The following is a 20360-nucleotide window of genomic DNA, read 5'->3' on the forward strand; positions in this document are numbered from 1 at the left end:
AGTATTGCTCATAGTGACATATATCATATACTTTATAACTAAAGGGAATTTCTTAGTAATAATGGTTTCAGAAAAAAATAGAAAATAGTTACACCTGGACTTTATCAGAAGAAATTACAAAATACAGACTGCATTGTGTGAGCCAGGGATTGACATCATTATATTTGTATTACAAAAACAACACAGGTATCACTGTTTAGAGTGGTAAGGGAGTCAGGGAGACCAGTTACGAGGATAGATGTTTATGCAAAAGTCAGAGCAAGAGCAGTGGAGACAGAGAGAGAGGGATACAAAAGGATATTTCAAAAATTCCAAAATTCATTAGAATTTAAAGCTGCTTTAAGAAGTGATGGAAAAGAATTAAAAAATGACTCTCTGATTCTGCCTTTGAGAAATCAAACAAGCACTGAGCTAGAATAAAGAGAAGAAAAGATGAGGTATCAGGCCTGAGGAGTAAGAAAAAGTTGAGTTTTTTTTTTTTAAGTTTATTTATTTATTTTGAGAGAGAGAGGACATGTGAGCAGGGCAGAGATAGAGGGAGAGAGAATCCCAAGCAGGCTACATGCTATCAACTCAAGGCTTAATCCCACGAACACTGAGATTATGACCTGAGCTGAAATCAAGAGCTGTATGCTCAACTGACTGAGCCATTCAGACACCCCAAGAAGAAGTTTTAAATAGCCACTATCCAAAACAGGACAAGAAGAGATAGATAATGACTGTTAAGAAAGGACAAGAGCCAGCAGACCTTAGAATTCTCAAATCATTAATGATACAAATCCCTGGAGTCATTTGATTTTCTCCAACAGCACTGAGTAGTTTGGTCATATAAAGAAAAAAAAATGGTTCAACTGATCTAGGTTTGGATCTAGGACTGAAGAGGAGCACAGGAAATGTGACACGAAGACAAAGATACAACGAGGCAGTGAAGACAACCCATTAAATTTAGGTAAAGCCATTTCTATAATAAGGTCTTAAGTGGAAATCTCTCTCTTCAAACTAAGAAATATTTGCTAATATTAAGGAAAAAAACCCAGAACTTTCTTCTGCTTCAAAGAAAGAAAACCTGTATGTGAAAAACACTGTAGGCCTCTCTGTAATGCCTTATAATTTACAGGTTTTATAGTCTCTGGCTATAAAGTGTTCCCTTTGCAAAGATGAAGGTCACATCACTTTCATCTTCAACAAAGGAATGAAAACTTGCTGGGGGTGGGGAGGAGAATCTGACTTTTTTTTCTGTAGGAACACTAAGTTGCTGAAAGATTATATATGTCAAATTCCCAACTGCCTAACTTTAATTGATAAAAGGTGCATGATAATTCCTGGGAGAAAACCAAATAAAACCATCTTAGTACATACATACACTGCTAGCCTAACTAGTCTTCTCTAATCAATTTTCCTCTTCCAACTACTGTAACTGAAAGCATATGAATGAGATGAGAAAAAAGATCATTTTATATTCTCATTATTCTTTCCTTGTTGACATTACTGCTCCACCTGTGACACCAAAGGTAAAAAGGAAAAGATGTGAAGAAGATAATAAATGTAGCATTTTAAAATAATTTTTTTTAACATGTATTCATTTTTGAGAGACAGAGAAAGAGCATGAGCAGGGAAGGGGCAGAGAGAGGGAGACACAGAATCTGAAGCAGGCTCCAGGCTCCGAGCTGTCAGCACAGAGCCCAACACGGGGCTTGAACTCACAAATTGTGAGATCATGACCTGAGCCAAAGTTGGACGCTCAACCAACTGAGCCACCCAGGCGCCCCTAAATGTAGCACTTTGATATAAAAATTCTCCATCATCATTACCTTTTAATGCTCAAAAAAATAAATTATTAAGCACTTATTATGTTCTAGGCATAGTGTAAAATGGTAAGTTTAAAAGGATCGACATAGTACATGACTGTAGCTCAAAAACATTCAAAGTAACACTATCTGGTTTGGGGATACACACACATTCAATAAAAATATAAAGATATGCATAGGAATGATAAATACCAACTACAGGAAAGTGGTATCTCCAGGAGTAAGGAGAGAAATTGCCATACCTTTTAGAATGTCTGAAATATTTTATAATTTAAAGATAACTGAACATATTAACAGAATAACAAAAACTGGAGACATCTTTGAACGGTTAGAAGTAGCTGGCTCAAAGGGAATGCTCATTTTTTATTAAAATTTTCAACTGCTGCAGAAATATGTATCAAAAGTAAGAATAACTTTGAAAGGCAAAAACCTAAAAATATTTTTAGAAATGTGAAATAATGACATCTGGAAGGAAACTAGAAAACACTAAAAGAAGAGTTACCTGAGGAAGTAAGACTTCAGGAATGCTGGGGGTGAAAGTAGGAACAAAGGTATCTTTCTACTTATACCTACATGTTACTGGCTTTTGAAAAATAATCTTCAAAATTTTTTTTAATTAAAAACAAAATTAAAAAAAATTTTAATGTTTATTTTTGAGAGAGACAGAGCATGGATTGGGGAGGGGCAAAGAGAGGAGATACAGAATCTGAAGCAGGCTCCAGGCTCTGAGCCATCAGCACAGAGCCTGATGCGGAGTTCAAACCCATGAACCATGAGATCATGACCTGAGCCGACACTGGATGCTCAACTGACTGAGCCACTCAGGCGCCCCTAAAAACAAATTTTAAAAAGCTCACTAAAAACTTTACCAGAAGGTCTTTTTAAGTCTTAATCCTTTAGGAGCCTCCACCTAAAAGGACTCACCGCACTTAGTCCCATTACAAAATGAAGCCCCAAGGCAGCTCTCTTTTCTAAAGCAAATTTCTGCCTTTTCCATTCCCCTCAGCATTATGCACGCTCCTGTCTATGTTCATATTAAGCATTAGGCCTGTTTCTATTACTCAAATTTTATACAGTTTCATTCTTCAATTACAAATTCAAGTTCTATTGTCCACAAAGTCACACAGCTTTTTTGTTACAACAGCTAATATTTATGTATTGTATGTATGTTCTAAGATCTTTATTTATGCATTCTTTCATTTTAATACCCCCCCCCAAACCCTTTCATATTATGCAGCTCCATTTTAAAAAGGGGGACATTAAAGCTTAGGAAGGTTTGATAACTTGATCAAGATTACAGAGTCATCAAATGGCAGGGCTAGTAATCAAACCCAGAAATGCACTGTTTCCAAAATGATTCCCTTTTCACTAAACCACGCAATGTCACTAGCATATAAGAAAAACATTTTGCTATATAAAAGCTCACTTATCTATTTTGTGTGAATGTTTTGTACCTACAAGTAGATAGTAAATGCCTGTTACTCCTTCAGTAATTTCAATCATTATTATCAACAACTCACATTCCTATGTCAGATATTTCAAGAAAATAATAAAACTTAATTTGATCACAGAGAAACATTATGGGACCCTGGACAGAATTATGATGTTTTACATAGAGAAACGGATGCTCTGGAAGCTTAAATGACTTTCCCAAGGAACCACAATGAGTAGGCAATAAAGCTGGAACAGATACCCACGTATTGTGATTCCTACCTCAGGCCCCATTATACACATACACACCCAGCACAAAGGAAAAATATAACTAAATGTACATACCTAGAAAAAAATCTGGAGAAACATATCACAGTAAATGCTGTGAAAAATGTGTAGGAACTACCGGGGTGGGGTAGGATTAGTCAGAACAGGGCTTCTTGAAAGATGTAGAATAACTGAAGGAATCAAACAGGGGGGGGGAGGTACATTCCAAATTTGAGGGTAGAGGAAGAAAATAAGGCAAAGAGAACTCAGAGTCAAGTAAGATATGCAGAACACTTGATACATTAACATTCATTGTGCTTCCACTGGAAAAGCAACTCAAACCTTTTAAAATAAGAAACTCTTGTGAAGGTTGGCAACTGTGTTAGATTGAAATTATCCCTTATCTCTCACCAGAATCTAGGAGCTCCTGGACCAACGAAATATCTCCTGTGGTCAATGCTTTCTTAAATGTTTCATTCTTTTCCTCAGGGAGTAATGGCCCTTTTAATTTCTAAAAAAGGAGAAAGTTAAAAAAAATTGTTATACATATTTTCATTTCCACTACATCAAGAAGAAATGTTTGGTTTCACATACATCTTCTTGGGGGTGGGGAATGCAACACACAACGTTCATAAAGAATTCATGACTAAAATTATCTTTAAAGGAAATGGGAAATGGGTACGGCTATGGGTGCAAATCCAAGTGAAGAGCTACACTGACAGCCTAAAGAAGCACATCGGATGGAAAGAACAGTAGGGAAACGGGAAAACTGAGGGTTTGCTGGAAGTCCAAAAGCCTGTTATTTCCACTGGGGAAACACAGGCAAGATAATAAGAGGTTTCACGACGTAGGCCTTCAAGGGCCAGGGGAGGCTGATCCAAGTGCAGTCAAAACAAAGCCTCCTGGGCTACCTGAGCCGACCGGTCGAGATACCCAATCTCCCAGCCGTCATCCTCGCTCTCACTACTCTCGCCTCCACCGGCCACAGCCAGACCGCGCACAGGGCCAGCCGCCATGCCCGCCAGCCTCTCCGAACACGCACAGCTGTATCCGCCCCCTCAGCGGGCGCCTGCGCACTGGGGAAACACGCAGGGTTGCGTGGGAAGGCGTGCGTGTGAGCTCACAGGCTTTGGGCCCTGAGGCGCAGATGCGCGGGCATGCGTAGCACCCCTCGCCTCCTCGGACCCGCCCACCAGCCCTGTGTTCACTGGGGGAAAACCCACTGCCCAACGTGGTAGAGTTGGAACTGGGTGCCTGAACCGGCTGGTAAGATTTGAACACCATCTTCTTAGCTGGTGCTTCTAATTCCTTTCAGGTACTCACTCTTCATTCTTTTTAGGGTATTTGGTCGATGAAGTTTTGCCCTTAAAGGGATGCCGTACTTTCGGTGGAGCATAATGGGAGCTATAAAGCCAGGTAAGACTAGGCTTTCTCCCACACCCCATCCATCCGCTCCCTGCCAAACGCATTGTCAAACATGCGACCTTGTAGGAGACAGACAACTCTTGGCAGGAATACAACCCTTAGGAACACTGTCCTTACATTCAAGAAGCCATCAGACAATAGGGAGCTGACAAAGGAACCAGGAGGAAATACCATCCCAAAGGATGAATTCTTCCTTTATATATCATGTGATCTCAGATCTGAGTTTAGATATGGGAACTTCAGCGCATAGAAACGCTTTCCCAGCTAGACAGTGTGGATGCCCTAAAGAAAAAAGTCAACAAAGGAAGAGTTGGAGAGTGAATCAAAAGTGCTAGGAAGGAGATATGATTTAGACATTGAGAAAGCAAGTAAACAATACAAACAACTCCTGGTAAAAGTTGACCAACCTCAAACTCACTTTTTTGCATGTAACTTCTAGATGAAATGGTAACACATTAATTATTTTTGTCACAGGAAAGTAGATCCATCAAGGAATATGGCACATTTGTGACACCCTTGAGATGATTTAAAAGGAAAATAGCCATATACTGTTCTTTAAAAGTCTTTGTGATATAGTTTTTTCCGTAAAGAATCTCCAGTGTACGATTTTGAAATTATATACTTCAGAGACTTTCATAGGTGGGTATTTTTAAGCAGTTTGGTAATTTGGGGGCCATACCTGTGTTTTCTAATTGCCTTCCTTCGGTAAATGTTATGGATCTGGATCGTTGAGCACAACTAGGCACATTGTGAAGACAAAATCAAAGATAAACCAAACTGTCTCAAGGAGCTCACATATTAACCAAAAAAGACAATAAGCAAGTAAACAAATAAACAAGGCTATTGCAAATTATAGGTGCCACAAAGGAGATAAATGTGCTGGGTTTCTGGAATCAAACCACTTAGGTTTCCCAGCCAAACAATTTATTGCCATTAGCTGTGCCCTTGAGCAATTTAGCCTCTTTCTTCTGCTTTAGTTTCCTAATCTGTAAAATGGAGGTAATGATAGTACTCATAATATAATATTGTTTGAACAAAGTAAATAAAGCAATGGGCTCAGTCTCAACAGAAGAGGTAAATAAATTTTAACTACTAATATTGTCATTATTTTATATAAGGTGTTGAGACCTGAGTAGAATTCTGAATGACAAGGTGTTAGCCATAAAAAAATCAGAGAGCAGAGCTTTCTTGGCAAAGGAAATGGCTAGTACCAAGGCCTGAAGGCAGGAAAAAGCTTGCACCCAGGCCTGGGACTGAGGTGGCAAGTAAGGCTTCTTTAAGCTGGTGGTATAGAGGGTAACTATACTGTTCTGCATCACATGCAAAATTTAAATAAGCACTCCCTCTCGGGAAGGCTCCTGCAATCCTTGTATTTTGCACCCTGGACACCACACTTACTTCCCCTTCATCCTTGCCCTGATTGGACCAGAAAGGAGGCCTGAGGCTGGACCATCATGAAGGAAGGAGTGTATAATAAGAAGACCTTATGGGACTTAAGTAAGTAGTTTGGATTTTACTTTAAAATCAATTTAACATTAAATATTTTTCAACAAATGAAAGACATTCTGGTGTGTATGATGTGTGTGTGTGTGTGTGTGTGTGTGTGTGTGTATGTATGTATGTATATAAAGATACTCAAATTCTTTTGTAAAGAAGGTTTTTGTCTGAACATATGGCTAATTAGTGGTATCATTTACAAAGATGGGGAAAGACCAGAGGATAAACTTGAAGATGAAATGAACATCTCAAAATTAACATATTCAAAATGAAACATCCAAGTGTAGCTATCAAGTGGGTAGTTGGATGTTCAGGTATGAAGCTCAGGAGAAAGGCTGTCTTAAAGATATAAATTTGGTAATTATACACATATAATAGATCTTTTTTCCATTGGTCCTTCTTTATTTTTTGTGTAATTAATTGTCAAGTTAGCTAACATACAGTATATATGGTGTGCTCTTGGTTTTGGGGGTAGATAATCATCATTCATCCCTTACATACAACATCCAGTGTGCATCCCAACAAGTGCCCTCCTCAGTACCCATCACCCATTTCCCTCTTCCCCTGTCCCCCATCAACCCTCATTTTGTTCTCTGTATTTAAGGGTCCCTTATGGTTTGCCTCCCTCTCTGTTTGAAACTATTTTTTCTCTTTTCCCTTCCCCCATGGTATTCTGTTAAGTTTCTCAAGTTCCACATATGAGTGAAAACATATGGTAGCTGTCTTTCTCTGACTGACATATTTCACATTGTTCCATCCACATTGTTCAAATGGCAGGTTTTAATTCTTTCTCATTGCCAAGGAGTATTCCATTGTGTATATAAAGCACATCATCTTTATCCATTCATCAGTTGATGGACGTTTGGGCTCTTTCCATAATTTGGTTGTTGTTGAAAGCGCTGCTATAAACATTGGGGTACATGTGCCCTTATGAATCAGCACTCCTGTATCCTTTGGGTAAATTCCTAGTAGTGCCATTGCTGGTCATAGGGTAGTTCTATTTTTAATTTTTTGAGGAACCTCCACACTGTTTTCCAGGATGGCTTCACCAGTTTGCATTCCCACCAATACTGCAAGAGGGTTCCTCTTTTTCTACCTCCTCACCAACATCTATTGTTTCTGGAGTTGTTAATTTTAACCACTCTGACCAGTGTAAGGTGGTATCTCAATGTGGTTTTGCTTTGTATTTCCCTGATGATGAGTGACTTTGAGCATCTTTTCACGTGTCTGTTGGCCATCTGGATGTCTTCTTTGAAGAAGTGTCTATTCATGTCATTTGCCCATTGCTTCACTGGATTATTTGTTTTTTGGGTGTTGAGTTTGGTAAGTTCTTTGTGGATTTTGGATACTAATCCTTTATCCAATATGTCATTTGCAAATATCTTCTCCCATTCAGTGGGTTGCCTTTTAGTTTTGTTGATTGTTTTCTTTGCAGGGCAGAAACTTTATCTTGATGAGGTCCCAGTAGTTCATTTTTGCTTTTATTTGCATTGCCTTTGGAGATGTGTTGTTGAATAAGAAATTGCTGCAGCTGAGGTCAGAGTTTGTTGCCTGTTTTCTCCCCTAGGGTTTTGATGGTTTCCTGTCTCACATTTAGGTCTTTCATCCATATGGTGTAAGAAAGTGGTCCAGTTTCATTCTTCTGCATGTTGCTGTCCAGTTCTTCCAGCACCATTTGCTAAAGACTGTCTTTTTTTCCATTGGGTACTCTTTTCTGCTTTGCCAAAGGTTAGTTGGCCGTACATTTGTAGGTCCAATTCCAGGTTCTCTGTTCTGTTCCATTGGTCTATGTGTCTGTTCTTGTGTCAGTACCATACTGTCTTGATGGTTACAGCTTTTTAGTAGAGGCTAAAGTCTGGGACTATGATGCCTCCCCCTTTGGTTTTCTTTTGCAACATAACTTTGTCTATTCAGGGTCTTTTGTGGTTCTATACAAATTTTAGGATTGCTTGTTCTAGCTCTGAGAAGAATGCTGGTGCAATTTTGATTGGGATTGCCTTGAATATGTAGATTGCTTTAGGTAGTATTGACATTTTAGCAATATTTGTTCTTCCCATCCATGAACATGGAATGTTTTTCCATTTCTTTGTGTCTTCTTCAATTTATTTCATAACTTCTTTATGGTTTTCAGCATATATATTTTTTACATCGTTGGTTAGGTTTATTCCAGGGATTTTATGGTTTTTGGTGCCATTGTAAATGGGATGGATTTCATGATTTTCTGTTGCTTCATAATTGATGTATAGAAATGCAACTGATTTCTGTACATTCAGAATTCAGAATGTACGTTCTGTACATTCAGAATTTGTCCACTTCCTCCAGGTTGTCCCTTTTGTTGGCATATAATTTTTCATAGTATTCTCTGATAATTGTTTGTATTTGTGTGGTGTTGGTTGTGTTCTGTCCTCTTTCATTCATTATTTTATCTATTTGTGTCTTCTTGTTTCTTTTTCCAAAGTCTGGTGAGGGGTTTATCAATTTTGTTTATTTTTTCAAAAAATCAGCTCTTAGATTCATTGATCTGTTCTACTGGTTTTTTATATTCTATATTACTTATTTCTATTCTAATCTTAACTATTTATCTTCTTCTGGCTTTGGGGTTTCTTTGCTGTTCTGCTGCTAGTTCCTTTAGGTATACTGTTAGATTTTGTATTTGGGATTTTTCTTGTTTCTTGAAATAGGCATGGATTGCAATGTATTTCCTCTTAGGACTGCCTTTGTGGCATCTCAAAAGGTTTGGACTGTCGTGTTTTCATTTTAATTTGCTTCCATGTATTTTAAAATTTCTTCTTTAATTGCCTGGTTGGCCCATTCATTCTTTAGTAGGATGTTCTTTAACCTCCATGCAAATTTTTTCTTGTGGTTGATTTCAAGTTTCATATGGTTGTGATCAGAAAATATGCATGGTATGATCTCATTTCTTTTATATTTATTGAGGGGTATTTTGTGACCCAGTGTGTGATCTGTCTTGGAGAATGTTCCATGTGCACTCAAAAAGAATGTGTATTTGCTGCTTTTGGATGAAAAGTTCTGAATATATCTGTCAAGTCCATCTGGTCCAATGTATCATTCAAGGCCATTGTTTCTTCATGGTTTTTTTTGCCTAGGTGATCTGTCCATTGTTGTAAGTGGAGTATTGAAGTCTCCTGCAATTATAGTATTCTTATCAATAAGATTGTTTATGCTTGTGATTAATTGATTTATGTATTTGGGTGCTATCAAGTTTGGAGTATAAACCTTTACAATTGTTCGCTTTTCTTGATGGATAGACCCTGTAATTATGATATAATGCCCTTCTTCATCTCTTGTTATGGCCTTTAGTTTAAAATCTAGTTTGATATAAGTATGGCTACTCCAGCTTTCTTTTGACTTCCAGTAGCATGATAGATGGTTCTATCCCCTCACTTTCAATATGAAAGTGTCCTCAACTGTAAAATGGGTCTCTTGTAGACAGCATATAGATGGAACTTGTTTTTGTTTTTGTTTTTTTTCCATTCTGATACCCTATGTCTTTTGATTGGAGCATTTAGTGCATTTACAGTCAGAGTTATTATCGAAAGATATGGATTTAGTGTCATTGTGTTATCTGTAGGTTTCATGCTTGTGGTGATGTCTCTAGTCCTTTGTAGTCTTTGCAGTATTCCTCTCACAGGGACCCCCTTAGGATTTCTTGCAGGGCTGGTTTGGTGGTCATGAACTCCTTCAGTTTTTGTTTGTCTGGGAAAGTCTTTATCTTTCCTTCTATTCTAAATGACAGCCTTGCTGAATAAAGGATTCTTAGCTGCATATTTCTCCTGTTCAACACATTGAATATTTCCTGCCACTCCCTTCTGGCCTGCCAACTTTCAGTGGACAGGTCTGCTACTACCCTTATGTGTCTACCCTTGTAGGTTAAGGCCCATTTGTCCCTAGCTACTTTCAGAATTCCTTCTATGTTTGTATTTTGACAAGTTCACTATGATATGCCATGGAGAAGATCTATTCCTGTTAAACCTGAAGAGAGTTCTCTATGCCTCCTGGATTTGGATGTCCACTTCCTCCCCAAGATTAGGAAAATTCTCAGCTATAATTTGTTCAAGTAAACCTTCTGCCCCTTTCTCTCTCCTTCTTCTGGAACTCCTATAATACAGATATTATTATGTTTCATTGAACCACTTAGTTCTCTAGGTCTCCCCTCATGGTCTAGTATTTTCTTAATCTCTTTTTCTTGGCTTCATCATTTTCTGTAATTTTATCTTCTGTTTCACTTAATCTCCCCTCTGCCTCCTCCATCCTTGCTGTTACTGCATCTAGTTTATTTTGCACCTCATTTATAGCATTTCTTAATTCATTGTGAATTTTTCTTAGTTTCTTGATCTCTTCAGCAATAGATTCTCTGCTGTCTTTTGTGATTTTTTTAAAGCCCAGCTATTAATCTTATGATTATTATTCTAAATTCTTGCTTATTTATATTGTTTACATCTATTTTGAGCAGTTTGCTAGTTGTCATTTCTTCCTGGAATTCCTTTTGAGGAGAATTCTTCCATTTCATCATATTGGCTAGTTTTCTGTCCCTTATGTATTTTAATAGCTTGTTATGAGTCCTGCATCTTTGAGCACTATATTACAAAGGGGTCATATGCTATCCAGGGCTGGACCTTTTAGGAGGTGTTTTTGGAGTGTATTTTGTGCTCTCTATTGTTGTGAATCTGGTTGCTTTATCTCCCTACTCATAGTGGTGTTTGGATCTTCCACCAGGTGTGCTTTGATTTTTTCATTGAAGTATCCCTGGAAAAAAATTTTTTAAAGTTGGGGGGGTGGTGGAAGGGGCCTTATCCCATACAAATGGAGAAATGACAGGGGGTAGTGAAAAGGAAAAGAAAAAAAATTGACCAGGCAGAGAATCAGAGAAACTATATAGCTTAGTCCAGGGAGAGATAGAGGAAAATAAAGAAGAAAGAGATACAGAAGAGGTATAAAAAGAATAGATTAAAAGTGTCTGCTTAAACCAACAACCAGAATAACCAGACTAGAGAAAGGAAGAAATAAGAGGAAGAAAAGAAAGGAAAAAAATATATATATATAAATGTTTATATGTATATATACACATAAAATAAGAATTGACCAAGAATCAAATCAGAGAATGCAAAACCATTGGACAGATATCTGATGGTGCCTTGGAACTGGTGGCTGTGCTGGTCTAGAGGAGGGACTTTCTGGTTCTCCCAGCATCAGTGTCGCTCTGGTAGATACGCAGTTACCAGGCACGGAGGTGCATGGTTTGGTGTAGGTTTCCTGCCTCCACTGTGTCCCTGTTGTCCATTTTCTGATACCCCACCTTGTAGGTGATGGGGAGAAAAATGCAACACTCCAGTCTCTCCTCCCCGGACTGGGTGTCCTAAAGCACTCTTTTCAGGCTGTTGTCACAGTGCCACACGGGCATGAGCGGGCTGGTTTGTTCCACTCCACAGTCTCCCATGCTGCCCAGGTGCTCGCCTGGGATTCAAACCCCATTGTCTTAAGGATCCTGTTCTGTGCACCCTGGTCTAGGGGAAGTGCCACTCCTCCCAGCCCACCGACAAAGGGCCTCTGGCTGGTTGGGGAATGGGGTGGTGGCTGCAGGGTCTTTTGTCCTTGGAGCAGCTATATTCCTTCTTCCCACGGCACTCAGGGGAGAGGATTGCTCTCTCCAACTGCACCTGGGAGCTAGCTACCAAGCCTGGGGCTGGCTCTCCTCATTGCCAGGCATACTAATGGCAGGGAAAGCCCCACAGTTAGAAATTCGTTCTTTCTCCGCTTTTTCCATTCGCTGGTTCATGGCTTTTCTCTTGTCTAAATTCAGTCCTACACTTTCACAGCCTCTCTTTCTCTTCCTTTTATCTCTCCACAGAGGAGAATCCCTCCCCTCTGTGCCTACACCACCAGTTTTATCTCTCTCAGTTCATAATCACACACCCATGGCCTGCCAGGTTGTCCCCGGGGGCCCGTAGAAATGTTTCTGTCTTTCTGTAGCCCCGATTCCTGGAATTCCAAGTCTTCTGGCCTGAATACTGCTGTGTTTGAGGGATGAAGGAATTTTGGGTCCCCCTACTTCTCTGCCTGTCGACTCCTCCCCACATGTAATTGATTATTAAAAGTTGGGTATTTATGGGGCGCCTGGGTGGCTCAGTCGGTTAAGCGGCCGACTTTGGCTCAGGTCATGATCTCACAGTCCGTGGGTTCGAGCCCCGCGTCGGGCTCTGTGCTGACAGCTCAGAGCCTGGAGCCTGTTTCAGATTCTGTGTCTCCCTCTCTCTGACCCTCCCCCATTCATGCTCTGTCTCTCTCTGTCTCAAAAATAAATAAATGTTAAAAAAAAAAAATTAAAAAAAAAAGTTGGGTATTTATGCAGCAAGATTTGTTTTTTGTAAATATAGTTGCTATAGGCTGAATGTTTGTGTTCTTTCCCTTAAAATTTTATGTTGAGACCTAATACCCACAATGATGATATTTGGAGGTGAGGGGCTTTGGGAGGTGATTATGTCATGAGGGCAGAGCTTTCATGAATAGGATTAGTGTCTTTATGAAAGAGACCCCAGAGAACTCCCTTGCCCCTTCCACCATGTGAGGACACAACCAGATGCCCTATGAACCAGGAAGTGAGCTCTCACCAGACACTGAATCTGCCACCACCTTGATTTTGGACTTTGTAGCCTCCAGAACTGTGAGAAATAAATTTCTGTTATTTATAAGTCATCCAGTCTGTGGTATTCTGTTAGAGCAGCCCAAATAAACCATGAAAATAGATAAGATTATTGTAGAATTTATGTGGAAAGGCAAAAGAATTAGATAGCTAAAAAATTATGAGAAAGAGGAATAAGGTAGGAAGAATTTCTCAACTTGATTTTAAGTCTTATTGTGTAGCTATAGTAATCAGGACTGTGTGGTATTGGAAAAGGGAGATATATATATATATATATATATATATATATATACACATATATATATATATATATATATATATATATATATATATATATGAATGGAACAGAATAGAGGAGCTAAAAAATAGGCCCACACAGTTAGGCCAACTGATTTTTGACAAAGGTGCAAGAACAATTCAGTGGGGGAAGGATTATCTTCAACAAATGATGCTAGATCAACTGAATATCCATGGGTAAAAAAAGGACCTATCTGACCCTCATGTCTTCTGTTAAAATTAACTCAAAATGGATGATAGGTATATACAAATGTTCATAGCAGCATTATTCCTAGTAGCCAAAAAGTGTAAACAACTCAAATGTCCACCAACTGATGAGTGGATAAAGAAAATGTGATATCTGTACCATATATATTAGTTTCCTAGAACTACAATAACAAATTAGCATAAAGTAGGTGGCGTATAACAAGAGAAATATATTTTCTTACCATTCTTGAGGCTAGAAGTCTGAAATCAAGGTGTCAACATCACCATGCTTTCTATGATGATTCTAGGATAAGATCCCTCCTCCCCTCTTCATAGCTTCTAGTGATTGCCTGTTGGCACTCTTCGGCATTTCTTGGCTCCTAGATGCATCACTTTAACCTTTGCCTCTGTATTTACAAGGCATTCTTTTCTGTATGTCTGAATTTCTGCATGCCTGTGTTGTCTAAATTTTTTTCTTCTTGTAAGTCATGTTGGATTTAGGGCTCTCTCTAATTCATTGTGACCTCATCTTAACTTGATACATCTGCAAAACCCTATTTCCAAATAAGATGACATTCACAGGTTCTGAGTGGACATAAATTTGGGAGGGGGGCACTATTTAATCCAGTACACTATACATATCACTTAGCATAATGTTTTCCAGATCTACATTGTAGCATGTTCTATACTTCATTTCTTTTTACAATGAATAATGTGTGTTACTGATTTCAGAAGATGATTTCAGAAGATGGCAGGATCCATTAGAAGTTACTATAATTGTGAACTGGAGGAGGACAGGGAAGATTCAGTGAGGAGAGGATGCATTCAAAATTTATCATGAATTAGAATCAATAGGATTTGGTGACTGTATATGAAGGTTGAGGGGGAGAGAGGAGTCAAAGTTGATGTGGTAAAACCACAGGAAGAAGATAATGTTTTGAGGAAACAGAGGTAAGTTTTATTCTGCACAGAAGCAGTTTGAAATGCCTGAAGAAAATCCATGTCCACATAAGGTTGAGAACTCCCCAGAGAGGCCTGGGCCATCAGTTAAGCTTTAGAATTCATCTTCCTAACAGGCAATAATGGACATATCAGAGCAATGATATTGTTACAGGAGAAAGGATAGAATGAGATGGTCAGAGGGCCAGGAATATATCCTTAGGGAATGACTATTCTTTTTAGGAAGCCACCAAAAAAAGAAAAAAAAAAAAAAAAAAAAAAGAACCAACAAAGGGGCCTGAGAGATAGTAATCTTAGAAGCAGGAGACTAAGAAGAAATCAGTGTCTTAAAAATCTTGCACTGACATATGCCTGAGATATAATGATGATAGCAGTAATGACAATAAATTCATTTTATAGTACTTCCTATATGCCAGTCACCATTCTAAGGGCTTTACCTATACAAAGTCAGTTAATACTCTTACAGCCCCATTGAGGTAAATACTATCTCAATTTTACAGAAAGGGAAGTGGAGGCACAAAGACATAGAGTCATCTTCTCAGGGTCATCTACCAGGGCTGGGATTCTAACTCAGGAAACAGCACTGCAGTCTATGCTTTTAGTCCTTAATTACTGTCTGTCTAACACTGATGTTGCACTTTCCTGTCCTCTGACACTGATCTAAGCCTTTTATAGTTATTAATTCATAGAATCCTCACTGTAGCTTTTTGAGGTAAGTGGTATTGTAAAGACTTTATACATTATAAAATATGTCTATTTTACAGATGAGGAAACTGAAGTACAGAAAAGTTATATAAACCACCCAAGATGATACAACTGCTAAGTGGGATGGTCAGAATTCACAACACGCTCTCTGGCTCCAGAGTGGGAATGAGTTCCCTCAAAAGCGCTCTCTCCTTAGCTGAGGGGTATCTGTTTCACCTGTGGGTTTTCACTTTCACACTTTAGGGCTCCTTTCCCAAGCTGATTTCATCTTCTGACTAGTAAATCAGACTCAGAGTAAACATTGATTCATTTACAGGTTAATCACAGGTCTCATTCCTGGACAGATAAGAAATCGGTGATTTGGTTTTGTCTGAAGTGACTTGGGAATTCCCCGAGGGTGACTTCCTGGAGTGGGTCAGAAAGCCACCTACCCATGTTGTTAATGACTGCAGTGTTCTACTCGGTTCACTGATGACAGGAGACTGGTAAAACAAAGAGGGCAAGATCCGAGAAATAAATGTTACTCAAATTTAGGTTCTTCTTAGTTCCTGAGTGTCTTTGGTTTGTTTTTTAACTTTTGAGTCTTGCCTTAGATATTAGTGATGATTAGCTAATACAATTCATTTCATCATTACTCATGATGATGCTGTATTTTGTGAGGAACTTGTTTTAAATTTAATGCTATCACATTTTTTATAATCCTTGCTTATTTTCTGTAGTAATATGTGTGGTATCACTTTCAGTAATTTGAAATATTCTGTTGGGATCCTTAATTCTTAATCCTGTCTGATGCATTTGGGTTAACTGCCTCTTTTAGGGATAAATCTGGAGGCATACAAGTGGTAACCACATTTTTTTCATTATTAAAAATCATGTTTCATTATTAAAATTCACAAGACAGTCAGGGAAGACCTCTCTGAAGTATTCTTATTATGACAGGAAGTTAACAAAGATTTGATTTTTCATTTTAAAAGGTCATTCTGGCTGCAAGAGAAAAGACTAGAAGAACAAGAGTAGGAGAACAAGAGTAGAATCAGGAATACCAGTTAAGAGTTGTTACAACATTCTGGGTCCTCAGCCCTACCTGTATATTGGAATCCTCTGGAGGTGATTCTAGCCAGTCCCAATCTAAACCAATTATATAAAAATCTCTGGGGATAAGATATAATAGATGATATTTCTCAAGGCTCTTCTGATCATTTTAATATGTAGCTGGGGTTGAAAAAAGTTGTGGAAAAAAGATGTCAGGGGCCAGGTCTAGAGAGTAATTTTCTATATCCAGTAGGAAAAGTAAAAATATCAGAATGTTTAAGTTAAGCTATTAAAACAGGAATGGATCCTTATCTGGATCTATTTTCTTCCTTAAGGAATATGATTAGATGGAATAACAAAACATATCCTTAAACAAAGAGGAAAATAATCATCAGGAAATGATGAAAATGGGTATTGGTTAACAAGCATTAACGAGTATAATACAAGAAGTAATGATTAATGAAAATGTTTGTATCATGTTTATTTCTTCAAATATTCTGATATGTAGTCCAGGTTTGAAAATGATTGTAGGGACGCCTGGGTGGCTCATTCGGTTGAGCATCTGACTTCGGCTCATGTCATGATCTCACAGTTCATGGGTTCAAGCCCCACGTTGGGCCCTGCACTGACAGATCAGAGCCTGGAGCGTGCTTCGGATTCTGCATCTCCCTCTCTGTCTGCCCCTTCCTGCTTGCGTGTGCACTCTCTCTCTCCCTCCCTCCCTCCCTCTCTCCCTCCAAATAATAATAATAATAATAATAATAATAATAATAATAATAATAAATGAACATTAAAAAAAGGAAATGATTGTAGAAAAATATGGGAGGCTGGGTCTAGAGCAGTTATCTTGAAGGTGGCTAGATGTCAGATTTAGGCTATATATGTTTTGTGGGGACATCAGGTAGATGGAAAGTGAGATGAGAAGGAAAGAGAGGGTCGGGACAATATCAAAACTTAGTCCTGAAAAACTGAGTGAATGATGGTTGAATTTACTACAGTGGGAGAAAATGGGTGGAAGAGCCTGGATGTGTGTATCATAGGTGTGGGTGGCTACTGAAATCAAGAGTATCAGTTTGTACTTCGTAATGTAGAGAGTGTTAATCAACTCTAAAATGGGGTATTAAGTAGAGAGATATAGATTCGCAGCTGAATTATTAGTTTCCTGGAATAATTGTCTTCAATTTTGTATCTGTTTCTTACTTGTATTAGCTAGGAATTTACGCAGCTATGCTTCACTTGTAAAGGCACCCTTTATATATTTAAATAAATTTTTCTGTGTAGTTTTATTTTATTTTTCTTCCCTAGATTTTTAATGTATAACATAAAGCTACTGCATTGGAGATAGGAATCATGTAAGAGAGTGTCTTATGAATATGCTAACTCTTACTTCCAATAAAACATTATGGATATTAAGCTTCTGTAGGTCATAATAGCAGGTCATAAATTCCTGAGTAGTTTGTGTTAGAAACATTGCAGAAAAACGACAATTTTTTAAAAGGGATTAAAAGGTAGCTAGCTAATTATGAAATTCTAGAGCATCATTTCCAAAACTTACTTGACTAAAGAGCACTTTTAAAATAATAATATATTGATGAACTGTAAGAGGAGCTCAACAAATATAACGGGCTCCTGAATTAAAGCAGATAGCAGAAAGTGGGCTTTTAGGGGCACTTGGGTGGCTCAGTTGGATGAGGGTCCAACTCTTGATTTTGTCTCAGGACATGATCTCACAGTCATGAGATCGAGTCCCACATTGATCTCCGTGCTGTCATTGCAGAACCTGCTTATGATTCTCTCTCACTCTCTCTCTCTCAAAATAAATTTAAAAACTTAAAAAAAAGAAAGTTAATTACTACAATCAACAGTCTGAATTTATCATGTATTTAAAATGCAAAGAATTTTAAAGACAAGATATACAAACCAGACAAAAACAGATCACAGATTAATGAATAGTAAATGGATGACATACAATGCATGATTAACTGCAAAGTAAAACTTATAGCTAAAATATTGAATACCATTGCTAAGAACTATGCCAAGCATTTTGTGCGCATTAACTCTGTGAGCAATGCTTTTTTTTTCTTTTTAGTTAGGAATATTTTTAGCTACAAGTGACAATATTCAACATCAATTACTTGAAAACATATGGTTCATTTTTCTCATGTTAAAAGGAATCTGGCAACAGGCATTGGTTCAGTGACAGTGGTTTCTGGCAGTATTTATCCCATTCTCTTGGCCTTGCCCTCATAGCTGTAAGCTGTCTCTCCAAGCTCAAAGCAATGTGTTGTTGTTGAAAGCCAGAGAATGGAAGGAAAAGATGGTCCCACTCACATCTGTCCCTTTTTATCAGGGAAGTCAAGGATTTCCAGATGCTCCAACAGAATTCTACTTTTGTCTCCTCTGTTGGGGTCACCTAGCATCCCAAGTTGCAAGGGAGATTGAGAAATCAGGTATTACACTTTTTCAGGCTTTGTAGCAGAGTGGGAGAAGGGAAAAGGTTGATAACAGGTGTTGGGTTAAGTAGCCAACAGTAACTATCACAAATCCAGGTCATCCTTATAAAAACCCTACTAAATTGGCACTGTTATTTGTTGCCATTTTACAAGTAAGACACGGAGAAGTTATGAAACTTGATCAATGTCAAATAACTAAGAAATGATAGAACCAAGGGGTGCCTTGGTGGCTTAGTTGGTTGAGCATCTGACTTCAGCTCTGGTCATGATCTAGCAGTTCGTGAGTTCGAGCCCCACGTGGGGCTCTGTGCTGACAGCTCAGAGCCTGGAGCCTGCCTCAGATTCTGTGTCTCCCTCTCTCTCTGCCCCTCCCATCCTCAAAAATAAATAAAAAACATTAAATAAAATTAAAAAAAGAAATGATAGAACCAGGAGTCAACTCAGGTGGTCTGCCTCCAGAGTCCACCCTCTTCTCAGTCACTCCTCTACATTGTGGAAATAAAGCCTTACAAGACACCATATTATGCCTTCTTTTGTGAGTGATCTCTCATATAACTTCCTAACATGTAAAAAATAAAAATAAATGTTTGCTATTGCTGTCATTTTCTTACTTAACCAATAATAAACAATACCGTTAACTCAAATTTGTAAAGACTCCCTTTCAAAGAATTCTAAGGATTTTCATGCAGATTTTCATACCTGTGATTTCTTCATAAATCCTTGAGGAAAAGACAGAGGTAGGTGTGACCATTTGCATTTGATAATTGGGAATACTAGATCAAAGTTGTGTCAAAGAGATCAGAGACTTAAATGCAAATCTACATAGAGCCAGGCCATTCTTCATAGACACCTGCAAGTGTAGATGTTTTTACTTTAGGACAAATTTTAATTAAATTTACAGAAGAATCAAAACCAGTATTACATTAAAAATTTTCCACCTAGACAAAGGCTTAAAACTTTAAAATTGAGTGTTTAAACATATCTCAATTTGTTTTCTTAACAATGGTCTCTGAGGTGCCATATTTTATAAGAACTGTACACTTTGTTGTTATTGCTTGAAAGAAATTAAAAACTCGATCTTATTTATGTCAAGTATTTTTTTCTGTTGGAATTAATATTTGATTTGTTTTCTTATAATCAAGTTAGTTTTCTTCCTTACTAATGTTTTCCTATTCTACTAGGCAATGTTGATTTTTAAATTTCTATAAACTTTTATAAGTAAACAAAATTGATCATTATTTCCCTTTATTAGACTTCTTGTTTGTATACCATGATGTCAAATAGCTTTCCTCTTTCAGTGTCGCAAGTTTATGAAAGATGTCAATTTAACTCTAGAAAATGTATTTATGCAGTCATTGATGCCATAGAAACCACATAAAACAGTTGCTGTGAACTTGTAGAAAGTTATCTCTGGCACATATTTTCATTTTTAAAAAGTTTATATTTATATGTATACAGTAATTAAAGCTATGAATTGCATATATTTGGCTTAAAGCCATGTTTGGAATTGTCACATTAACATAGACCAGTGGTATAGATGGAATTTTTTTGGCCTCTCAAGAAAAATTTCAGAAATGTACCTCATGTAATTTGTTATTTGGAGAACAGATCTCCAAATGGGGCTAGAATGGTATTTAG

The 20360-nt window shown here is 38.0% G+C and overlaps 1 protein-coding gene and 1 long non-coding RNA gene across 4 annotated transcripts in view; one reads left to right on the forward strand and one right to left on the reverse strand.

The window, feature by feature from the left end:
* Nucleotides 1-4549, reverse strand: part of ASZ1 (ankyrin repeat, SAM and basic leucine zipper domain containing 1) — a 51604-nt gene extending 47055 nt beyond the window's left edge. The window contains 2 exon segments of the mRNA NM_001025078.2: nucleotides 3918-4017; nucleotides 4418-4549. Coding sequence (NP_001020249.1) covers nucleotides 3918-4017; nucleotides 4418-4522 — 205 coding nt within the window. The 5' untranslated portion in view covers nucleotides 4523-4549.
* Nucleotides 4172-20360, forward strand: part of LOC111559535 — a 55254-nt gene continuing 39065 nt past the window's right edge. Inside the window, exons 1-4 of one of the 3 annotated variants that reach the window (XR_006594461.1) lie at nucleotides 4172-4772; nucleotides 4846-4922; nucleotides 5406-5570; nucleotides 6286-6428. This is a non-coding gene — a long non-coding RNA (uncharacterized LOC111559535). The remainder of the gene's footprint in view (nucleotides 4773-4845; nucleotides 4923-5405; nucleotides 5571-6285; nucleotides 6429-20360) is intronic. The other 2 variants (XR_006594460.1, XR_006594459.1) reach the window with 2 other exon arrangements.

This window comes from Felis catus, chromosome A2, assembly GCF_018350175.1.
Source record: "Felis catus isolate Fca126 chromosome A2, F.catus_Fca126_mat1.0, whole genome shotgun sequence".
NCBI classification, from domain to species: domain Eukaryota; kingdom Metazoa; phylum Chordata; class Mammalia; order Carnivora; family Felidae; genus Felis; species Felis catus.